The sequence below is a fragment of the Chaetodon auriga genome, chromosome 3, assembly GCF_051107435.1.
Source record: "Chaetodon auriga isolate fChaAug3 chromosome 3, fChaAug3.hap1, whole genome shotgun sequence".
In the NCBI taxonomy this organism is placed as follows: Eukaryota; Metazoa; Chordata; class Actinopteri; order Chaetodontiformes; family Chaetodontidae; genus Chaetodon; species Chaetodon auriga.
This window is the reverse complement of record NC_135076.1, coordinates 23897501-23916629: the sequence shown is the minus strand read 5'-3', so window position 1 is coordinate 23916629 and position 19129 is coordinate 23897501. Positions and strand designations below refer to the sequence as shown.

Sequence of the window (19129 nt, the reverse complement as noted above, 5' to 3'; positions counted from 1 at the left end):
TGAGAAGTGATTCGAATTTGGAAAAATGAAAACAAAATTTTACAGGAAGTGAGACGATGAGATGATTAAAAGTGCTTATTATAAACTGAACGGTAACTGCAACCAGAGCATTCCACATATGACCTGTAAACGCATCTCGGATTCAGTCTGACTAACATGAAAAATATCTGAGCAAGTAAAAGTAAGACTAAAGTGAAAGTCCCTTCCAACATGAACGCTGCACCACATCAAACCCCTTTCTTTTTCTTTTTTTTTATAGTAGCAGCGACAGCACTAACACACATTCCAAAACAGACTTTGTGCCTTTTCAGTGGTGAGCTCAGGGGGGAAAAGATGACTGACAGATAACCACAATTAAATAGATCATAGTTTAATGCTGAAGATGAACCCACACACCTGACCTCTCTGTCCCCTCACTTCAAGTCTGTCATGTCAGTAGCTTTCTTATTTCACGGCACGATATGGCGCTCTTCCATCCACGCACCCACGCTCACTCACTCACACGCACGCACGCACCCACCCTTTACTTTATTTAATATTATAATCCACAAATGTATACTCTTTCATCTCATAATTCTATGTCACTACTTCGTTAAATATGTACACGGTGACGGCGCAGGGCCGAGTTCGCTCTCTTTTCCTTCCGGTCAAAGTTCAGTTTCAGTTGGAGAAAGGAAAAAAAAAAAAAAAACATTATCAGATCTGAAGTGGATTTAACATCCTGTTGTCTCAGCAGTGTCTTGGACCGTATGCTCCAAACAGCCTGAAATGTTTTTCACTGAGGCGTCGATGGCTCATTTTCACCTTCTCCTCCTCCTCCTCCTTTGAGTGTCTACGCCCCTCCGAGCCCCATCCTTCCTCCTTCGTTGGCTCCTAAGGAGAAGCTGGACTCGGAGGGAGAATTTGGCACAAGGCGGGAGCGTCGACTCAAACAGCAGAAGCAGATGGAGGAGTTCTTACAGCAGACACTGTCCTCTAGTGTACAACAGTCCTGAGAAGTTTATATAGTTTAAGATGATACACTCACAAGGGCGGAGAGATACACGGTCTTTGCTCCACCCTGTCCATCCCGTCACTCACTCTGCATCTCTTTCTTTAACACCAGGGCTCGTCCACTTCCTCCTCTCCAGGCTCAGGAAGTTAAGTCCTGGCAGTTCCTGTTCCCCTGTTTTCTCTGGTGCCTGCTTTCTAGGGATGTGGGAGGTTCATTCGGTCCTCTATTAGAGTGTTGTCGGGGCCTTGGGACTCCATGCACTGCTTGACCGTTGCTATGACCCCAGACAGACGCCTGTCCAGGGCGGCCAGGTGCGGCTCGGCCAGCACCGGGTGGATGGGGTCGAATGCCAGCGCCTGCCGCATGGCTGAACTCAGAGCTCCGCTTCTCAGCAGGTTTAACCTGTTCCACGTGGACACGCGAATCCTGGCAGAGGAAGGAAAAGAAGAGACGATATCGTAAATGATCGCGTGACGGAAAATTGATCGTGGAGAGGCGAGATGTGATCATTTCCGGAGGACTCACATGCAGCACTGATAGAGGGGCGCGAGGATGCTTCTCTCGTCCAGAGCTGCGTTCCCAAAGCTGCACACAGAGCAGAAAACAAACAACACATGATTCCAATAAAAATCAAAGTGAGGCGACCGAAGCCGGAAGCCCGTCTGCGCCGCGGTCAGGAGAAGCCATCAAAGCGCATCGCACACACACACGCCTGACTGGCCACTGTCGAGGACTGCACACACACTTTCAAAGGCAAGGCGACGAACGAACACACACACACACACACACACACCCACACCCACACCCACCCACCCACCCACACCCACACACACACACACACACACACAGACACACACACAGACACAGACACACACACACACACACACACACACACACACACACACACACACACACACACACACACACACACACTCACATGTTCCTCTTTGAGCTCAAGCCAGTTGCTAACAGCAGCTTCTCTGCAGTCTGATGCGATGATGCCATGTTAGTTTATAATGATGCACGTTAAACTGCATCCACAGCCGCGCTCAGGTCGCCGGTGTCATTTCCTCCTTGCTGGCTGCGGCCTTCATGTTATAGGACATGGCTGTGTGTTACACGTCATGGAACAAAGTGCTGTTTCCTCTCCACCGCAACTATTTTCCAACACTATGCGCACTTAGCTGTGTTTTGTTCTGTATTGTGTTTAAAAGTGTGCCCACACAACGTGGCATTTTAACTCTGCACCAGCTGTTCCTCATCTGCACCCACGGCCCCTGATTTCCCTCAAAATCTTCAAAATTTGTCTGTCTGAGTTGGACTGAATGCTCACGGTTTACTAAAGCAGACTCTGCACCCTCTGTTTGGAATAATTAGGTTTATGAAAATGACATCACCAGAGTCTCGGCGGTGGCCGGTAAAAGCTTCTTTGATTGCCTCTCTCTGCCTTCATCCTGCCAACTGCCAATAATTCTTCAAAAATGTTAACAAGTGAGACAGAGAAGTTTCCACTGTTTGTTTCGATCACCGAAAAACAAAGAAGACGAACGGCTCGATGTCCTCGCTTCATGGAAGTGGCTGAACACCGTGAGTCAGATATAAAGTAGTTTCAGTGGCAGAAAGTGAGTTCCTGAAAACAAGGCATGCTGGAAAAAAGTGAAAATGAAAATAACTAGAACAATCCCCCACGGCTGTAAGCCTCTGCCCGTCTCTCCACACTCATCTAATATTTGTATGGAGGACTTTGAAGGAATTTAATAAACGGTATTAGGTGGGTTTTTTGGTGAAATGGAAGTTCTCACTACACAAACTTACATGAATCCAGAGAATAACTGAACATAATGACAGAGAGCTCATCACTGTCAATATCAGCAGGACCGATGTGCGCGTCTGTTCCTGAGTTACGCTGCTGAATAATGGCCAGAAAAGTGTTTTTGTTTTGACCTGTTGGACTGTTACTTCCACCCCTGGTTGAGTTCATGTGCCGAAACCTGTGAGCTGATGAAGCAGAAGTTTCCAGTGAGTCAGTGCTGCAGATTCACGTCGACTGCAAAACTCACACATCTTTCATTTATTTCTATTTCTGTATTCTGTATTTCTGTATGGACGTGGTTTGACATTACACCTCAGAGGGTGTGTTTCAGGGTCTTTTTATTCATTTCTTAATTATTCATCTTTGTGTTTTCGGTGAAGGAATCGACGGTGATTCTTATCTCATTATCACTCGCCTCTTGGCGTTGTCGAGCAGGATGAGCATGCTGGCGCCGCCGTCATCCTGGAAACTCTCGTAGTGATGCCGATCTGCGTTCCCGATGAGATAATCGAATATGGCCGTGTCGATGACGTCCAGCAGCCTCGGCCCCGCATCATACGGAGGCATTTTCTTCACCGCCTCGCAGTAACTCTCATCGTACTCCCACCTAGAAAGATTAACACATGAACACACACAATTCCACTGAAATCATCACCTGAATCTACCGTGTTGACTGTAAATGGTCTGTCATGCATGCAGACACGCAGCTCTAAACCCCTTTTAAAAGAAGATAATCCTTTTCTGTGGCACTGAAATCACTTTTTATTGAACGGGCACAGAGTTCAGGCTCCGTGCTGTGGTCCTATTGTGTTTTCCAGCTGCTAGGCATCAAAAAAAAAAGAAGAACGGACTGGTGTTGTTGCCTAGTTTTACAGGAATGGGAAGGGGCAACCCTGTCTGGCACAGTTTTGTGATCTAACATAATCTTAAATTTCTGCACTTTGAAATGCAGCTGAACTTCAGTGAGAGGAATGCCTGATGACGCGAGGAGCGCTCAGCGGGGAGCAGCATCACAGCCGAGCCGAGCCGGCCTGCGCGCATATATTCAGCTTTATCTCAGCAGCCGCACCGTCCTCGGTGAAAAGAAAGTGAAGCTGATTTAAAGTGAAATTCTGTCCACATTCACTCTTCAGACTTTCTGTAAAGTCAGCTTTTGTTTCATATTTAATGACCGCTGAGAGAGTGTGAACTTTCATGATCAAAGCAAAGTCTCTCTGATGATGTCAGTGGAATGTGTTGATGATCCCGCCGGATCTCCACTGAAGCTCCAGAGTGTAGCATTAAGTGGCATGTGGTGAGGTTGCCGATTGCGACCAGTTGATACTCCTCGCCTCACCCCTCGCCTCACCCCTCGCCTCACCCCTCCCCTGCAGTGTCCGCTAAAAAAAGGTGCTAGAGTCAGTGTTGGTTTGTGCTTTCTGGGCTGCTGGAGAAACATGGCAGACTTTGTGACTCTCTGTCGATCTAAGCTAACGAAAAGACAACAACTCTTATTTTCAGGCACGAATGAAAACATGTTCTGTCTAAATCTTACATACTGGATCTTTAAAGCAGCTCTGGGCCCAAAATTCACTTTAAGCCATCATTAGTAATTTAATTTTGATAACAGAATGTGTGTGTGGTGGCAGCAGAAAAGAGCACAGATGAGAAAGATAAGAGGAAGACTGGTTCTACTTGACTGTAGAAAGAAAGTATTACCTTACTCGACAATTTCCCCTGGGGAAATTTTGAAAGGGCCACGAGGGCTAATGCCGGAGTGTGTACATTATGATGAGCTTCATCAGACATTTCAAACAATTAATAACAGTGACATTATGACATTATGCACAAGGAGCCAGTGTTGGGAAAGTTCACTTTCTACATGAACTACTTCAAAGTTCAGTTCACAAATTTTAAAATGAAGTAGATCAGTTGATAATTCATAATTAAACATTTTGAACTAAGTTCACTGTTCTAAAAATGAATTAGTTCATAGTTATTTTTTTCCATATGTTGCTGTGAGCTACTATTTTTCAAACTTATTGACACAGCCTATATAGAACCACAGACAGCAATTATTTGATCAGTTTAAACACTGTAACTATGCGTCAGAGTTCATCTTCATATTCAGTTTGGAATCATTATCCAACCATGATTTACAATAGCATTGAGGGGACAACATTTCCCCATTGCTGCTTTAATGCTTTGCTGCTGTCCATTCAGTCCACACGACTAACAGCTGCAGCTTTCACCCCATGTGACGCACGCGGCGGTGTGACGCTGGTGGCTGGTGTTGCGAGATAGGCCCGTTTACGGCGTGTTTTTGCTGGCTTCTCGCCTGGAAGGCTCTATAGAAATCTGGCACCGTATTGAACGAAGTTAAAGTGAGAGAGCGTGCCGTTCACAGACACCAGGATGAAGAGTTCAGAGTGACGGTCATCAGGCAGTAATCCAGTACGGTCAGTTCACGTTCGGCCAAAATATGAACGAGTTCATAAACTATCGTACAATGAACGACCAGACAGACAGACACACACACACACACACACACACACTGAAACAGGTGCACAGGCACGCACGTGCGCTCTCAGCGCAACACACACACATGCATTCAGACGGAGAAACACAGCGATTTGCTGCCTCTGCGCTGGTCTCACATTTGGGCTGATTCTGACAAAACGGTAGCTCCTATCAGAAAAATACACCGACCATCATCGCTGTAAGGACTTCCTGAACAATCGGGTGTGATTTCGGTGTTTCTACACAAAACAGTTTGTCGACACTTGTGAGTTAAAAACTGGGGTCCGTTCTGCTCGTCTCAGAAAATCTTTGTATTGGAGTCAATGAGGAGCAGAGACAGACGTGGCCGCACTTCGAGGCTGCTAATTCAACTTCGTTTAATCTCTCAGATTTTTGGAGCACATTGTAAGAGACGGAACAAATTTGTCTACAACTGTGGAAAAAATCGTGCGTGTAGAGTGTAAACTGTGGCTGGGAGGAGCGTGGAAAGAGCAAAAATCTGGAAGGTTTCTCGGCTCTCTCCCACTCTGTCCGATGACATCACCCACTCTAGCGCCAACATTCCACGCAATACACACCCATTATAATCTCAAGATTTCTCCAAAAACGATCATGGTCATTGAACAGTGATTGATCAAAAACTATATGAGCTATCAAAACATGGAATGATACACCAATACACAAGACTTGTGTCTACATTTTAAAGTTTAAATGGAGTCCCCAGGTGAAAGTAAACCGGAGCAATAGGCAGTAAAAAAGTGTTAGTTTTTTGACCTCCTCCCATTCATTCCTTATGGGAAATTTTTCGCAGTTTTCCATAGCTGTAGGGGCCAGGGCTCAGGGCTTGCCCGTGTCCCTAATAATAATAATAATAATAATAATAAAAAGAAAAAACACGCAGGATAACAATAGGGCTCGAGGCTTCACCTCGTGGCCCTAATTATACTAGAGACAAAAGATGTATGTACACTCAGTCCACACCGAACTCGAGCAGAAGAAAAGCAGAAGCAGTATGACAAGCAACAAGCTAATCAAGCTGAGGAGTCCCCTCATCCGCTTGCGAAACAGCGAAAACAAGTTGAAAGAGGAACAACTGTGAGCTGTGTGCCATGTTCCCCATTTCATACGGCTGAACGTGCACGTCCTGTGAGCTCCTGTGAGGAGGATTTTCCTTTCTGTCGGAGGTGCAGATCATGCAGAGCGCTGCACAAACATTCATTGAGGATGTAAGAGCAAAGTTGCAGTCTGCTGAATTTTGGGGGGAATTTTGGGCTCCAACATCTTCCACTGCCTTTGAGCAGAGCAGCACGTGAGAGGGGACACCATAAAAAACAAGCACAGGTCTGGATTACTGTGCTGATGATGTATGTTTCACCATTAGTGAGTAAAACTGTGGCATTCTTTTATCTTAGTAATGCAGAAATTATCACTCAGTAATAATTCAGGTTGAAATTCAGCTAATTTTGAACAACAACAGGCTGCTGCTCTTCAAGCTCAAGGCAGCTCTTTAATGACACATGGGAGTAAAACGTAATTGTTTTTTTGTATATGCCTGGATTTAATTACATTTCCATGAAGTTTCTGGAAAAGAATATAATTGCGAACTAACAATAAAAATAGAAAATCGGAATGTACTTGAAAGAAATGCTCCATTAAAACTCAAGTAAATAATAATTTGCTATAAATTTATTATTGGAAATTTTAATCTATGTTGCTCGCCTGTAGACACACATGACCAGCTGATCCGGCGTGCACTGATTAGAAGACCCTCAGTTAAACTAGAAATGAACACAGCATTTCTAACTAGAATTTAATAATTGAACACTTTTTCCCCCCAATGATTAAAAAAAGTCATTTGCAGAAAACATCTTGGAAATCATTAAGAAGTTACAGACCTGTAAAATAACTTCTTTTTTTTTTTACCTTATTAAATTAATGCATAAAATGATCAAACTGATGGATTTTCTCCAACCTACAATCAAATGAATTGACAAGTTTTCAAACTGACAATAATTGAAATAATTGTCATGGGCTACCGGGGAGCGCCAGTCGAGCTGATGACACCTCTGTGCTATCACTTTTCATTTGGTTAGTCGTCTCATCTGAGCACCTAATCTGCCACCATCAGGTATTCAGTCCCTGATAAAACTGCCTGCCCATTACTCAGGCACCAAATAATAAGATAACTGATATCATGCTTTACCCTGAGTCACGTAGCCCTCCTTCAGTCACCCTCCCACCCCTGGAAACATTTCTCAGAATGAAGGAGTAGGTGGAGTGTCATTACAGAAAGTACAGGCCAGTGTCTTCACCAGCACTGACCTGAAATACCATCGCTATGGAAGAGCTGACGCTCAGCCTCAGCGTCGCAACGTTTCCACTTCCTTCTGATAAACATTAGCGACAATCATTCAAGTCATGGGATTTTCCCTGACTTTAAACACTAATGAAAAAACTACAAAGATCCTTTCCGGAGTCAAACTCAACACCCACCTGGCCAGTTTCCCTTCTCTGTAGGTGCGTCCCCACGGGTGTCGGTGTTTCTGCAATGGCCAGACGTCGGGCAGCCAAAGCGTTAAAGACCCCTCCATTATCTCTCCCTCAGCACACGCTGGCTCGCTCTCCCGACAGTAATAACACTTTCCGTAGAAACATGTATTATTACCTGCAGAGAGACAGAAAAAGGTGCACATGAGAGTAAATCCACTTCGCCGTGTCGTCTCGACAGCGACGCAAACAGGTCAGGGGGTACGAAAGGTACAGGAAACCAAAGCAATAAGAGTGTTAAGAAAGAGTTAGGAAAGTGTGAAGAGTTAGAGACACATGCAGGCTACTGCATGGATACTGCTGCAAAGAAGCTACCAAGAGTAAAACATGGAGGCTTCACACATTCACACACACACTCATCTCTTCAGCACAGAGGATCGAACAGTCAGCACAGGTTCAAGGATTAGTGCCACCAATTCAGTGTCTGACCAAATGTGAAAAATGGTCCCAATCTTGACTTAAGGTGTTGAAAATGGGCAGAAAAGTGTTTTCACAGAGTTTTGCCCTGTTGGATATAAAGTCTCATCACTTCAGCAGTTTATCCTGAGACATTTGTGTCAAATCTTGTCCTAATTAGTGTATGAACTCTTGGGTTATGTCCAAACACGTGCTGTGAGGCCTCATCGACCTTTGACCACTACAAATCGAATCAGTTCATCCTCTGAGTCCAAGTGAACATCGGTGGCAAATCTGAAGGAATTTCCTCAAGGACGGACGTTTGGACAACCTGAAAACATAACGTCTCTATGTAGAGGCATGAAAACACCAAAAACAAGTGTGCACACGCAGATGATTAAGAAAGCAAAGGGGAGTTCACGGGAGTGGCACGGTGGCACGGTGGCAACACTGTCGCCTCACAGCAAGAAGGTCCCGGGTTCGAATCTCGCTGCGGGCACCGGGTGTGTCCTCCACCATGCCTTCGGTGCCTGCTGCTCGAGGAGGGCCTTTCTGTGTGGAGTTTGCATGTTCTCCCCGTGTTCACCTGGGGTATCCTCCGTAAAATATACCCCCACTAAAAACATGCAAGAAGATCACCACCTGACCAATGTGACACCGAAGATGGGTCCCCGGGCGCCGGTCTGGCTGCCCACCGCTCCTGGTCTGCCGCGGAGGAAGGACGACCAGGATGGGTTAAAGGCGGAAGTTAAATTTCACCTCGTGTGCCGTGTGCCGTCGTGCCCGCATGTGTGTGTGACTAATAAAGGGGAATGTCTCCCCCCGATTCTTCTTCTTCTTCTGAAAGAGGAAAAAGGAAGTGTTGCACATTGATTCAGATTCCACCTGTAAGCTCCCCAGCAGCAGCCCGTTCTCTGTGCTGCCACCCGACAAGCGATGCAGAAGTATCCGCTGTCGTACAACCAGCCTGCAGAGCAGCTCCTTCCTCAGGCCCGTCCTCCACAGTCCACCATGAAACAGCTCACTCTCAAACCATGTGATGAGAGTTACTTTACAGCACGTGTCAAATTCAGCACATTTTCACATGAACTGCCCTCACTGTGCACCTAAAAATCCAGCTGACAGACAACTTAAACATCTAGAAAATGTTAATTATCTTCAGTCCTCCACATCAAATAAACTACATGGCTAAGGTCCAATTTGATAGTCCAGTTCTTTCACTTCATGCTACAACTAATACATCTCATACGTTCACTTTTCAGCACATGATACAAAGAAAGTTCACGACTCACGTCAGACTGGAACCAACAGACGCAAAAAACAAACAAACAAACAAACAAACAAAAAAAACCCCAAAAAACCAAAACCAACAAACTGTTCTATGTTCATATATTTAGTCATATTTTTTAACAATTGCTATTACTCTATGTTTCTATACTTAGTTACATTTTTAAGAGTTAGATTTTATATACTTGGTTAGATTTTTTAAGACGTTTTATTCTCATCCTTATTCTTCTTTATTGCATATATTCTATGTTTATGTGTGTCTTTAACCTGCTGCTGCAACAAAAGAATTCCCCAAACTGGGATCAACTAAGTCTAAGTCTAAGTCTAAGGTGTTGAGTCAAGATGATCGTTTCTGCGGGTGTAGTCTGTGGTGTGTTTTAAGTATATATATATCATAGCGATCCTTCGTGCAGCTCAGTGGTTGACCACTCTGCAACAAGAGCTGTTAAAAGACTGTTGACAGCTTCTGGGAAAGATCTTCCTCTTGAATTTTGGAAATTCACATTTAAATGCTGTGAGCAGTAAAAGCAGAAGTGTCTTTATTGTGGTGACGATACAAATCTCAGATATTTAGAAAACCTGCTCAGACAAAACCAAAACTTTACACATGACTACATGCATCTAAAAACGGGGGTCTTTCATATTCTGCGACACAACCCATTTGAAGTTTTTGTGTATTTGATATATCTGTTGAGAACAAAATGACGCATCTGTGCAAATGCTTATCCCACTGTGAGGTGGGTGTTATTCTATCAACTGGCTGTAAACCACAACTGCAGACACTTGCAGAGATGAGTCATATAATGTCGTACACGGTTTGGCGGTAAGTGACAGCTTTAAACATAAGGCTACTTACAGCAACATATAAGGCACGAATGGCCTGAGCAGCTGCTGAATCACACGCAAAATGCTGAAAAAACTCTGGAACATAATGAGGAGAAAGTGCCACACAGTTATGACAACATAGGTCAACAGCAGAAGAAGTGAGGCAGCGATGACGAGCAGCGGTCTCATGTTGGCGTTCACCTTTAACAGTGGCTGACGCCTGAGATGGGTTTTTTTTATTATGGTAACATTAATCTGTATGTTAGATTGTGATGAATTTAAAGTGTGTAAAGAGGCTCTCTGCGTTCATCTACTGAGTGCTGACAGTTAGCCAGCCGGCTAATGCTGATGCGTTTACAGAAGTGCTGATTAACCTGCGCTGAAACAAAGAAAAGAACACAGAGATCCAGGTCGTCAGGTCACACCTGCGCAGCCGACAATGCCGAGGACCCCAAATCCATTTAGTACAGAGTATAACAGATTCGTTCTCATGGAACCACGTCGGCGAGTAGTGATTTTCACTTCCTACCAACAACAATGTTGCGAAATGAAAAATATTTTTTTTTTACTAAAGCATCGGAAAAAAGAAAAAAAAAGTCCACCACAGTTTCCTGTGAGGACAAGGTGACGTCATCAAACGCCTTGGTTTGTCCGATCAACAGTCCAAAACCTTAAAATATCACATTTACTATCATGTCAGACGAGGAAAAGCAGCAGATCTCCACAGTGAAGAAGCTGGAACCATCAAATGTTCCCTCAACCACGAATCGAGCAGCAAAATGGTTCTAATAATAAACCTGTACGAGACTGTGTCTGAGCTTAATTTCTCTTTTATAGATTCAATTTTCGTTCTATTCTTATTTTCTACATTTTTCCCTTCCTGCATTTATCTGTACGTATTTCCATCCTTGTGCTGCTGAACACCTGCACTTCCCCCGTGGGGATCAATAACATCTTATCTTGATCGATTTATAGCGTAATCACTGCAGTTCTTTGACATTTAACAATCTTTGCCGTTTGTTGCACAAGCGGAAAGCCACGGATCGCCGCATTGAAGAGGAGCTCCGCCTGTTTTACACATCAAAGTGTGTTTACAGGTCTCAGAGAGTGCGGCTGTAAATGTGGTGAGGCGTTTGTGGCTCCAGCGGGAGCGGCGTGCAGTCCGATACGCGACCTCAAGTGATGTCACTCGAGTCAGCGTCGGCTGATGATGACAACGTGTGAAAATGAAAAACATCTGGAGGTGTGGAGTCACAGAGAAGCCCACTCCTCATCTCTGTTTGAGAAGTCTCCCACTGACCTGTCGGTGGTGCATTGTGGGTAATGTAGGAACCGGGTTTTGACAAGAGCAAAGACGACATTTCTGGCTCTGCTGCGCTGATTTTGATATTATTTTTAACTCCATCGTGAGTCTGACGATGTTATACAAATGACAAACGAGATGAAGGTCGACCCTCACATAAAAATCCAACAGCAATGCTGCAGCACTGCTCCGGCTCATTTGTAATATTACCCACAGAGGCCCAATACGCCCAGATATTTGAGGGAAGGCTACAACAGTGCAAACAGAAGAGAAAAATCCCACATTGTAGACAAATCTGCTTTGTCATATTGTCTGAGCTTTTGAGAACTTGACACCTCAAAAATGAAGAGCGAACTGAATGGATCTCTGACACAGTCTGAAAGGGACACTCCAGTGATTTAGTACTGCACTACTGTAAAGTTACAGGGACTCACACGAGACAGATGAAGGAGAAGAACAGTCAGAATCAAACCAGCAGAGGCCTGAATTTAAGTTCCTAGTACGGGTCACGGTCTTAAAAATTCTACATTCCCCATAGTTCAACCCGTAACATCTCATCACAAAAGCTTCTGTTTGCCAAAGGCATCAGCATGATTACAGTGTCATCAACCTTATGGTGCCACACCCTCACGAAACAGGACTTTGCAGGCGTATCCTGGTCTAGAGTGCTCGGGGGAAAAATAAAACAGGAAATGTGAGTGAGACTGAGAGAGAGTGAAAACAGAGATCAGAATTAGAGAGAAAGTGGACAGATGAGTCAGAAGAAAGGGAAATCGTTCACACAGTAGCACCGCGCTCGCACTCTGGGGCTCAGCTCTGACTTTAAACTGCGAGAGAAGACGAGGGAGTGGACAGATACTGACCCTGCGTGAGGAAGGTGCTCAGCAGCTGGTCTGTGGCCACAGGTTTAATCTCCGTCCGCAGGTTGACGTATCTTCCCACCACCAGAGGTGCTCTCCTGAAGCCCAGGATCCTGCACAGAGAACAGCACAACATTACGACACAGCGCCTCAGCTGCATGAACAGATCAGAGAGGATGAACGGCAGACACTCCAATTACGACGTTGGCCCACCTGTCCAGGTGAAAAGCAGCCACCTCTGCGTTGTGTCTGTCGTAGCCTGCGTACGGCTCGCCTTCGACCACGTAGTCTCGGTTATATCTGAGGAAGGGTGGAGAGGCCAAGCGTGAGAGAGATGAATCACTCTTAAGCATTAAATGTGTAACCGTATTATTAAGAAATCCGACCTCTTCGGTTTGAAGACCACTTTCTGCCCACCGTCGAGCACCAGCAGGGCTTTCAGCTGCGTGCCCTTATAGCCCACGTCTGCCCGTTCTATCCTGGCAGAGCTGAGGGAGGTGAGCACAGCGGCCAGCTCCGGGGTCTCCTCGGGGTACACCTCTCTCGGGCCCACCCACTGGCTCGCTATCTCCCACGGAGACTGGAGGGTGTGGGTAAGACGAGCTCCCCGGGACAGAGAGAGGCCCGCTTCCATCTGTTAGAGGTGGGCGATAACAGCGCTGTGTGTAATTACACAGATATATATGTGTATGTGTGTGTGTGTGTGTGTGTGTGTGTGTGTGTGCCATATGCTCCATAAGCACTGTGAGTGTGACTCGCTATAGCCAATTAAAGTTGTGTGCATCCTCCTTCATTAACCTCCACAATGAGAGAACTGTTGTTTTCAGGAGGTCAGAGTGTAATTTCCTGGTATTTACATGCATAAAAGTTAAACAGTTTTAAACACCTTTTGCTTCAGCCGCCCCATTCTTAGATGAGCCAACTAAAACAGCTTTTTTCTACGCTGCTGTTTAGGCATTTGTAACTATCAGATCTAAGATGTTATAAAAATAACTTGTCCGCCCACTGAGCCCCTCTAATCAGCACGAGTGGATTTTAAAAGCTTAATTACAAACCAGTCTGCGGCCTCTCTTCCATGGATCTGACACCCAGCCTCTCCAGCCACCTCGGCTCAGCGCTCCGTAACAGTAGTTAACGGTATGGATGTGACTTTGTTGTGATAGTAAAGATAATGATGCTAAACATGGTCGCCATCTTTCACACTGCAACTCCCAAAACTCCCAAATACAGGATGTTACATTTTTCTTTGACTCTAAGGCTAAGTTGTCCATTTCACCCCCCCCCCCCCCCCCCCCGGCTCCTGTCGCCCCCTGGTGATCAGCGACTGGACCACCCGGCCCGACATGACTGAACATGTTCCTGAAAACATGTGGCCGGTTTTTTCTTCTTGCTCAGGTGCTTCCTGTTGCCTCAAATGTTTCCATGGGGCTTTTTTATGAAAAGATAAAAAAAAAAAAAAAAAAGCCCTGAATGTGTGGTCTTGGTTTTAGCCTTGGTTTTGTAGTCTGAGTACAACAACAACAACAACAACAACAACAACAACAACATGTCCAGAGACACGTCTATGAGAGACAGGCGAGGAACTTGGAAACAAAAGAATTCAATTAGAGCATTTGCACGAAAATTGGGAATAACAAAAACAACAATTTGGAAACTCTGAGCAAAGGAGGTTAGCAAAGGAAAACAACAGTTGATGACAGAAACACTGTAAGAGCTGTGAAGAAACAGCTGAGCGCTGCCTTCTGGAGGTCTCTTAAAAAAAAAAAAAAAAAACCTCCAGAAGGCAGCATGAAAGCATCCCGGTTGGACATGAGCAGAACACTTCGAGAGCAGAAAGATGAAAACCTCTCACTGGCAGCAACAATCGGAAGGCCAGGTTAGAATTTGCACAGAAACGCCGAGATGGGTCGTAAAAGTTGGCCCACACAGTTTTATGGCCAGATGAGACTAAGATATCCTTTATGATAGCAATGGAAAGAAAGCATCTGCATGTGATCCAAAGCGCACAAGCTCATCCGAGAAGCGTGGCGGCGGTAATGTCATGGCTCGAGCTTACATGGACGCTCCTGAAACTGGCTCGCTCGTCTTTACTGATGACAGAATGAATTCAGAGGTCTACTGAAACAACACGTCTGCCTATGTGCAAAGAAAAGCATTAAAACTCTTTGGTAGGTACCCAAAACATACTGCCAAGGCAAGCAAGGAGTTCATCAGCAGGAAAAAGTGGAGGGTTTTAGACTGACTGAAATCTTACCGAGAATGAATTTCAGCCCTCACACAAACAGCCAAAAGAAGCACAAGTATCATTTACTTCCAGTTTACTTTAATTCCTTTGCTCTCTGGCATCAGTAGAAAAATCTTCTCCTGCCTCCGGCTCATCTGAAACTCTGCTGCCAGGATTTTGACTCTGGCTAGGAAACATAATCACATTTCAATTATCCTGGCTTCCTCACACTGGCTACCTTCTGCATTCAGAATTGATTCCAACCCACTCTTCATTACTTACAAAGCCCAGAGAGGCCTCGCCCTGAGTTATTTAACATTAACAGATCTTTTATTGCTCCAGGTTGATTCCCACTCCCTCAGATCCTCAGATGCATTGCGCTGGTTGTTCCAAGGTCCAGACTGCGAGAGGCGATAAGAGCTGAGAGGTGCTATATTATGTTCTGAAACTGTACAACACAACATGCATGTATAAATACCAGAAAATAAAACCTGACATTCTGATCTCCTGTTTCATCTTTTGATTCAAATCCAAGTGAGTTTCCATACTTCTGGAGGGAACTGTATATATTCTTTAACAAAGCTGAGGGTGACAATACTCGACCAGCAGCCCGACCTTGCGAAACGCCCTGAGGTCCCGTCGGCTGGCTGCGGAGCCCTCGCCTCCATCCAGCAGGAAGATCTTGGCCAGGCCGAGCAGGAGGAGCACGGCACACAGCACCACCATGCGCTGTTTGAGCTTCATCTCCACTCCGACCGGCCCCGACCCCCTCCTCACCCGACGCTGTGTGTGTCCCCCGCGGTTATTGCCTCTCACCCCTGATGCATGGCCCCTGCAGCTCCCCGTCACCTGCCCACTTCCCTGCCCTGTCAGCCGGACTCTACTGAGGGACGGGAGCTCCGCTGGCTTCCTCCTGGAGCTACAATCTGTGCAAACCTGGAGGGAGAGAAACCGAAATGAGAGGGAGGGAAGAGGAGGAGCGGAGATAGGCGAGGAAGGGTAAGAGAGGGAGAGATGAAAAATGTACTGTCAATAACATGTGCAGAGAAACGGATTGATTTGCTGCCCCTCTCGCTCCCTGCCCCTCCGGGCAGATGCTGACCCAGTGCTGCAGCACAGATGAAGCCTGTCCAGCATCATGTAACTACATCAGGACGACACAGGCTGGTCTTTGTTAATGTGTCTGTGCATCCAGAAGTACAACACGCCGCAAAACTCGCACTGTGTGCAAGATGAGCAGCTTTGGCTGTTATGTGCTGCTGTAGGCTGGGCAGCGTTCAAGCTGAGGAGCCAGATCGACTGCATTCAGACTTCACTTGACTGAACAAAAGGAGAAACATGTCTTTTTATCGCATGGTGATGGATGTGCAGAGGGGGTCAGCTGAGGTGGTGGACCCAGCACAGCCTCCTCTTGCACGGTCTAACCTTGTAAGAGAAACCTCGGTAATACTCCTCCGATTACAATGCTGAATTCACCTGTCTGCTGGAGGCACACACACTGAGAAAACCAGCCGAAACACGGGGCCTAACGTGTCAGCTCTGCGTGTTGGGAGCGTTAAATCACGGCTGTGAAATTAACACAACTGCCACGTTTGACTGGCGGGGAACTGCTGTCGCTAATACACGTAAGCGCCAACCGACGCAACGTTATCAAACCTGTGACACATCGATAACAAGCTAGCCGTTAGCAGGCTAACACGCTGTAAATAACAGTTCGGCTGCTGTTCACACAGCTCAGCCGACACATCTCCGGCCACGCAGGCAAACGTTTCCTCCACACAATCGGTCTTTCATGATGTTGCTGCCCTTTTTTTTTTTTTTTTAAACACCAGTGAGAAAACGGTTGGCCATGAACGACCGCATAAAAAACACCCCAAACCTCTAAATGACGGCTCTAGTGCGATGCTTTCTACGCGGGTTATTCCTGCATTATTTGCCTGCTCGGGTCACCGCATCTGCAGCGACATCCCCGCATCTATCAGACAGAGCTAGCTGCTCGGTAAACCGCTGCACACCTTGCCGTGTAGGTTAGCTAACGCAGCAGCTAGCTCCAGTCAGGCTACGTCGTCTTGTTTTCACTGGCTCCCACCGAGCTGACTTACCTTATGGCCGCAAGCTGTTCGCCGTCCGCGAAGTAGCTTCCAAGCGTCGGTAAAGTCCTGCGGTACTGACGTTACATGTAATGAACTCTCCTGCCGCTAAGTCACGATGGTTTATCATTTTCTCAAGCTCCCCCGGTGGCTCCCTCTCCTCCGCCCTTTTCCTTCGATTCCTTCTCCGGCCTGCCGTGTCCACTTCCGAAACACTTCCTCCTCCTGTAGGTGCTCGGCGCCGCCACCAGGTGGCAGTGGTGCACTATGCGCGCATGAGTGTGCGTTGAGGCAGGTGTGTAAATGCGACAGATTGTGAACCCTTAAAACAAAGGTATATCTGCTTGGACCTCCTCTTTTACTGATTGTTTTATTTGAAATATCAACATAGGCTTGATTCGTTTTTTTTCCTGTAATCTCCAAGAAAATCAGTCAACTCAGCTGTTTTTCCTGCTTTTGTAGCGTGTTACAGATTATGTTGCCACACCTAAGTGTGAGGCAGTATTTTACTGGAGTTTTTTCTTTAAAAAAAACCTTAAAAATTGTACTCATTAAAAAAAACCTGGTCGATACATTATATTATATAGCAAAGTCCTCAACATACTTTGTCTGGGTGGCAAAAAAAAAAAAAAGTAAATTACATACGTAATGTTTTCCTTCAGTGACTTGTCCCTCACTGCAAATTACCCAACAGCTGTTCATGTTAGAACCCAAAAGAATTCCAACATCTGCACTATAAGCCAACACAATTAGAGTAACTGGAGTTAATGTAATCTGTTGCTTAATATTTTGTTGGCAGATTCAAGAAGATACATTTGGGATAATGTTTTAATGATGAAATTAAGCTGACTCTGCAGGAGACATCCCTTTGGGCGACTTTCCTCGACAGTTACAGCAGCTCTCAATCATCCCTGCTGCTCTGCAACGACTTGGAAGAGTAACTTGAAAAAGGCTGGAACTGATTGTTTGTATTTATATAATACTGAGCCATGTAATACAACTGTGATGCAATGCACACTCACTGGAGCACAGCCTCGTGCCATGTCCCAGAAAACAGTCACACACAATCTGACAGAACAGAACAATGAACATGAGACTGACGTGTGGAGTAAAAAAGGGCAGAGTGTTTATTGGTTCTCAGTCTTCACACCAGGCAGCGCATCGCTCGGCGGTGAGGTCACAGCGCTCGCCGCAGTCATGACACCAGAGGCAGACAGAGACATACACACACGCAGCCAGGTAAAGGATCGGGGTCAAAGGTCACTGTTGCTGACGTCCTTGGTGAACGATGCCTGTCCGGCGCACGGGAGGCTCACATTCACGCCGATTCTACTTCTCCGCCGAATCAGAGGATTAACACGTTGTTTGAGCCGACTGAAGACACTTCCTCTGGCTGAAGCCTTCATCTCAGCTGTCATGACCGTTAAAAAGAATGAATTCAGAGAGCAGGTTCACTCAAACACAGGTAATACAGGGCAAATTGTGCATTTGTAGACAGTGTGGTCAATTTAAAGGAAACAACATGAATATTGACAGAAGGGAGAATTTCCAAGCACGGCATCAAGTTTCTTTTTAATAGCCAAAAATGATCTCAAGTGAGGAGCACTTGACGTTTCATCCACTCATCCCACAACAGATGATGATGGGGTCATTATGTTAGTAGCGATCGGCCTTGAAATCCAAGAAATGAGCTGACTCAAACCACAAAACGTCCCCAAATTAAACATGTGTTTCCATTATTTTGACCACACACTGTACAAAAATGATAGTAATAAAAAAAAAAATCATGTAAACTCAGGTTGCAGCGAGGAAAAACCTCACAGAAAGCGCTCGACATGATCTGGGTTTTTCTCGAGGGAACGATTGTTAAACCCAAAATGATTCAAATGAACCTTTGAAGATGCCCCCAGAAGTCTGGCTGGGTTTAAAACTCCACATCCGTTTCTTTCATCGTTCTTAATTACCATCACACAGAAAGAAAGGAAATGTGATGAAGGATGGCGACTGTCACTGGGTTTGAGTGTTTCTGAGGCGGCATCAATTCTTGCTTCTCTGCGCCAATTAGACAGCATATTACAAATGACAGCAGGTTCAGCTCGTCTGAATATGAAAGGGAAGAGATAAACCAGCCACCATCTGCAGACATACGCAGCTAAACAGTCTCTAAACCCCACACTCCGTCTCACACACTTCACTTATTTCAATCACGGACTCCCTTTGTCCGCAGCCAACCAATCACATTCAAGCACCAGCAACGATCGGCCTCCGTAGAGCTTCAGCTCTGGGATTTC

At 45.6% G+C, this 19129-nt stretch overlaps 2 protein-coding genes across 5 annotated transcripts in view; both read right to left on the bottom strand.

Moving 5' to 3' along the window:
• Positions 1–255: 255 nt before the first annotated feature.
• fam20b (FAM20B glycosaminoglycan xylosylkinase) lies at positions 256–17060 on the bottom strand. The gene is made up of 9 exons (XM_076726291.1): positions 16851–17060; positions 15364–15684; positions 12911–13158; positions 12738–12824; positions 12528–12637; positions 7800–7971; positions 3223–3414; positions 1520–1579; positions 256–1420 (listed from the first exon to the last, which is right to left on the bottom strand). Exons 2-9 carry the CDS (start codon positions 15490–15492, stop codon positions 1189–1191), a joined length of 1230 nt encoding a protein of 409 aa, XP_076582406.1. The 5' UTR covers positions 15493–15684; positions 16851–17060; the 3' UTR covers positions 256–1188.
• An 887-nt stretch (positions 17061–17947) lies between these two features.
• Positions 17948–19129, bottom strand: part of ralgps2 (Ral GEF with PH domain and SH3 binding motif 2) — a 72835-nt gene continuing 71653 nt past the window's right edge. For all 4 annotated transcript variants that reach the window (XM_076726282.1, XM_076726284.1, XM_076726285.1 and 1 more), the window contains one exon: positions 17948–19129. This exon is cut by the window's right edge and continues 2823 nt beyond it. The gene's annotated coding sequence lies outside the window, so the exon portion shown is untranslated.

Bases quoted from the DNA above. Each gene is read 5' to 3' on its own strand.
- fam20b (XM_076726291.1), bottom strand. From the start codon at position 15,492: ATGAAGCTCAAACAGCGCATGGTGGTGCTGTGTGCCGTGCTCCTCCTG. The intron at 12,638-12,737 runs GTGGGCCAACGT...TTCTCTGTGCAG, and splicing joins GCTGCTTTTCACCTGGACAG to GATCCTGGGCTTCAGGAGAG. The intron at 1,421-1,519 runs GTGAGTCCTCCG...TTCCTCTGCCAG, and splicing joins CCCCTCTATCAGTGCTGCAT to GATTCGCGTGTCCACGTGGA.